Here is a 5,277-nt window from a genome sequence, read left to right on the forward strand (position 1 = left end):
TCTCCAGCTGAGGAGGGGAGTGACAGAGCTGCTTTTGTGGGCACCTGGCATCCAGTCAGGGTCAACCCACCACACACCTTTAGAGAGAGGGAAGGCCAGACAGGTGGTGTAAGAGCTGGTACCCAGCGGGAGCTGCGTGGGGGATTCTCTGTTCAGTGCGCTGGCTGAGTTCATCCTGTGACCAGGGAATTTGTGCAGCACAGCGCTGGCGTGTATGTACAGCATAGGCCTGGGCCCCCTCAGGCTAACTGTCACAAGGATCACTAGTGCTTCAATGTACAATGGTCATCTTCACATTTTTTGTTTCATCTTTTTGTAATTACAGAGCTAGAAATAGCTTGAGTATCTTTTTGAAGTCTGACAGGTAAGGAGAGAAAGGCTTTGCTGTTCAAAGATCTTGGGGACGTTATCTGTATGATAGATACTATTTAGTTCTGCAATTAAATTTTGATGATTCCTGTGCGAAAACAAATTTGAGTCATAAAGACTTCACCATTATAGGTGAGACTGATGCTACTGATTGCTCACTTGTTTTGTTTTCCTTCCAGAATCAAAGCCATTGAAAGTCCCAACAAAGATGATGATACACAGTGGCTGACTTACTGGGTTGTGTATGGTGTTTTCAGCATAGTGGAATTCTTCTCTGATATATTTCTGTCCTGGTTCCCTTTCTACTATATGCTAAAGGTATGTTTGTTCATGTGACCCCCTCTCTTAAACTGGGACTTTTGCTATAACTGATTTAATGTCTTCAGGAGTGGGTATGTGACAAACAGATTGCTTTGCAGTCATTCCTGGGTCACATCTTACTTTAGATGCTTGTTACATGTAATTTAGCATTGTGAAAGTGATCTGTTTACAGGTGAGAGTTTTGTGAGGCAAGAGGGGAAGTTGGGATGGGCAGCAGGGAAAGGTCTATCATGTTTTATGAAAAAAAGAATGTAGCTGTACGGTTGAAAGACAGTTCTTTGGCTTGGTGTTCAGGTAAATTTGGGCAAAAATAACAGCACACGGTAAACTCTATGGAATGAATCTACTGTTGCTTTAAGTACGTTAGTGAAAGTGGAGAGTAAAATCACAAAGTTAGCAAAGGGAAGTATTAACATCTATGCTATTGGGAACAGAGAAGGAAACTGCAGCATATAAATAGTTTGGATCATACAGACTTTATTTTTAATTAAGCCTACTTTCCTGAAAATAAATGGTAGATATCAGAGAAGCTTGTTGCTAATGTGCGTTTGTTAGTGTGGTCTGACTACCAACAGTGATTTGTTTAATGTGTTCCAAGATTTTGATCAACTAAGGTCTGAGTTATGTTGCCAGTCAATTTCAACATGTTAAATTATTCTAGGATATAGGCAATTACTATGTATACTGTTGGGCAGAAGACATTCTAGCTTACTGGAGACTCAGTTGTTTAGCTTATTTTATTTACCTATTTTCTGTTCCAATGAGCTGTTCTGTTCCTTCTGTTTTGCTTTGTTAGCCTGGTTTAGCCTCACCAAAATTCTGGAAATAATTTGCTTGCCAGCCATTGTGCTGGGGTAATTTAAAATTTTGATGTTAAGGTCTGATGCTGCCAAATGCTTTTTCCAGGAAATTCTGTATTTTAAAGAGAAAAATTCACTTGGACAGCTCAATTACACTTCTGCATTGTCCCTTTTGAATCTTTAACAGGCATCAACTGTGCAATCATTTGGATACTTACTTCCCTAGCTCCCTAAGAAAAAGCACATATTTATGATACTGCTTCAAACTAAAAATGTTCTGATGTGACAAAGTTAATTCTCTCCCTGCCTTCATTTTTTTCCCCTTAATCAAAAGCAAAAATATATTTTCTGTTTTAAGCTTAATTATTCTGCAGAGCTTTATAGAAGAATGGGGTAACTGTGAAGTTTAGCATGGGTGATACATGTGAAAGTTTTACTGTTTTAATATATTAAGGCAAAGCCAAATAGCGATCAAAGTGAAAGTTCATCTGATCTGAATAGGATCCAAAAGGATGGCTTATGGCACTGGAACAATCTAGTTTTGACCACTTACACTGTTACTTCATATCCACAGCTTCATATCTTACAGTTTAGCAGGGTTATGACTTTACCCATTGTCTGCTGTACTCACAGTTCTGAACTCTTACAATGTATTTTTAGAGCTTTTTTCCTAACTTCTTGATGATAAAGGATGTGGCAGTGATTTCTTTGTGCCAGCACTGTGCTTTTTCTGAAGAGCTTGCAACTAAAATTTAGGTTGATCTAATGCATAAAGACCAAACCACAGATGGCTTTGATAATACTGTATCAGAAGTGCCACATGTACATGTAGGCGTGGACTTGTCTCAGTTCAGCAAAAGGAAGCAATTATGGTAAGTGCAGAGTTGTCTGCAATAGCCACTGAAGGCACATAGAAGTACTTTGTAACAGTAGTGGGTAAGTAGGAGAGGTGTACTTTGGTGGTTTGAGGGCAAACAGAATGAGAATCAGAAAGCATTGCTGAGTGGGTGAAAGGATGGAATTTACTCCATGTTATACCTAAACGGTACAATCCAAAAGTATTACCGTTCTGTGTGTGCTATGTGTAGCTTGGATTTATTGTTGTTTTCATGGTCGCTTTAGCTCTGGGATGCACACAATCCCATTCTTTCCCCTGATGCATTTTTCAAAGCAAGGAGGCAGAGATGACAGGGATATAGAAATGCTGTTACAGATTTAAGGGATTTAGGGACCTAGACCTTCAATCAGACTTGTGCCACATAGTTTAGAAGTAGCCAGAGAGACTAGTGTTTTGTCTAATCAGGTTTTGTGTTTCTGCCTTTTAAGTATATATTAAAAGTACATGCAATCTGGATACACTTGTTACCAGATTAGCTTTACTGCTACAGCCCACCTCCTTTATCCTGTCTATATCCGTGAAATTATTTCAATACAAAGATTTGCTGTATGTGACTATACTGATGTGTGTACTTATTGGTCTGTGACCATATAAAATGAAGATGATGGTACTGTTTTAAATATGCTCAGATCTCTGGCAGTGTTAGGAAGGTGCAATACATGTTGTTTCCTATTCATTTCTCCTACTTATGCAGATGTTTTTGTCCTTTATAGTGTGGCTTCCTGTTGTGGTGCATGGCACCAAGCCCTTCTAATGGCGCAGAGTTTCTCTATCATCGAATTATCCGGCCTTTCTTCCTGAAGCATGAAGCTCAGCTCGACAATGTTGTTAAAGACCTGAAAGACAAAGCTGCAGAGACTGCTGATACCATCACTAAAGAAGGTGAGGAAAAGACCATTCGCAGCCCCAATTTCTCTGGGAAGCTCTAATACTACAGTTAATATTCAACGTGTAGGAAGGGAAGGAATGTAAGAAGACTATATAAATTATAATGGATAAGTTAAATTTGGGTGAAGATACCAGAAAAAGAGGATTGCAGTGGATATTACTTTCTAGGAGAGCAGTTTGGCTAGAATGAGTGCAATGCAGGTGAGTGGAAGAAACGGCTAATTGGACTGTATGTCTTCACACTGTGCATATCACTATCAACATTCCACTTAGAGGCACATCCAAACGTCCTTACAAGTTACCTTCCATAAATACAGTTATTGTTTCAATGTGTTCTTGTATCTTGTAAAATACTGTCTCATACACCTGATAGTATGTAAGGGCAGCCAACTACATGGTAGAGCAAATCCTTTTCACTCCAAGAAACAGCAAGACATGAAATAAAGTTTTCCAATCCGTAAGTTTTTGTAGTTTTCCCTCCTCTGGAGATCAGAGGATTCTGAGACCAACTCTAATAAGAAATTACTTAGGTTTTTAATTGGTTTGAATAAATGTTATCATAGCCTGTAGATTGCTTAATTATTGCTTTTATTTCCTTGCATTCTAAAGTGGACCCTTGTGCTCTAAAATGTCTGATAATAGTTTTACGAAAAAGAGAAGGAAATGTTTCAACTATCTAAAATAAAGGTTTATTTAAATTTCATTTGAAAGGACATTTGTTTATAAGAGATTTCAAAGCACCTTAGTATCCTTTTCCCCAAACAATGCATGCAGTCTCGTTTTCTCTTACAATTTAAGCAGATTTCCTGTTGGTATTTAAATGATCAGTCTTTCTCAACTACACTTGGAAATTTTGCTGCACGACTCTTCTTGAGTCATTGTTGTTAAACAGGTAGCTTAAATAATGTTCTTCCATGTTGCACGTGGGATTTTTATGTCTCCATTGCATCACTTTCTCTTCTCTATTTTTATATATAAAGATTTCCACATACGCATATTTTAAAGTAATTATGCTCACACGGAGGCAAGTGGACACACATTAGTGTTATTCAAGCCCCGCTTCATCATCTTCGTAGTGTATTTCTTACTGTAAACCTGTATGTCCTAAACACTGTAAGCAACTCTATTTTATTAATACAATAATTTTAAGTCCATCTGTGCTGTCTATTGTGCTGTTCCTTGCTTATGGTTTATTTTTTTAAAATCTTTATATGATGAGTTTAATCACTATGTCTGTGTGTATGCAAAAACTATGGTTTTCTTTTGTAATGATTCTTTTGTGACTGAAAAGGAGAATTATTTTTATTATTATTTTTAAATTATTATTTTTATTATTTTTTTATGCAGCTTAAGAACACTGAATAAGCCAATAGCCCTCTGAAATTAAACTTGCTTTTATTTTCTTGCAGCCAAGAAAGCAACAATAAACTTACTGGGTGAAGAGAAGAAGAGCACTTAAACTATTAACTGGATGAAGTTTCCCTACCACCTCCTTTATGAAGCTTGATGTTACTGGGAACTGTGGTATTAACTTTAATAATATTGCCTTGGAAACATTTTGATATTTTAAAGGAATGTGTTGCAAGTTTGCTTACTACTTTGCTCTGTCTGTATAGAAAGAAAGCATTCTTATTTAAAAGCAATGCAGTGGGCAGCATCTGAAGTTTAATGAAAATATATTCATTTTCATGCAGAAGACATCTTTCAGTAATCTCTTTCTGCAATAACATAAATAAAAAGTATGTATCCCACAGGCTCTGCACTTTAGTTGTCTCGTTGTGGATGTAATTACTATAAACACTTTGACTATGGTGTGTCTGGTAACATGGAGCTACTGTATAAGGAAAATACTATTCTGAACATATCTTCTTGAATATACAGGGAATTGTTGTGAGAAATGGCATAACAGATGTATTCCCTACCAATAAAGTTGTAAGTGATGAAATTACTTATTTTAGGCACCTGATGACAGAGATCATTCATTGTTGCATGTTTCCTTGT

At 37.1% G+C, this 5,277-nt stretch overlaps 1 protein-coding gene across 1 annotated transcript; it reads left to right on the forward strand.

The window, feature by feature from the left end:
• Positions 1-548: 548 nt before the first annotated feature.
• On the forward strand, positions 549-5,038 carry REEP5 (receptor accessory protein 5; the record flags this gene model as incomplete). Its single annotated transcript, XM_009873314.1, has 3 exons — positions 549-687; positions 3,102-3,270; positions 4,686-5,038. Coding segments are annotated over 3 exons (358 nt in total), but the record flags the coding sequence as incomplete, so codon positions are not given.
• Positions 5,039-5,277: the final 239 nt, after the last annotated feature.

This window comes from Apaloderma vittatum, unplaced genomic scaffold (genome assembly GCF_000703405.1).
Source record: "Apaloderma vittatum isolate BGI_N311 unplaced genomic scaffold, ASM70340v1 scaffold5347, whole genome shotgun sequence".
Classification (NCBI taxonomy): domain Eukaryota; kingdom Metazoa; phylum Chordata; class Aves; order Trogoniformes; family Trogonidae; genus Apaloderma; species Apaloderma vittatum.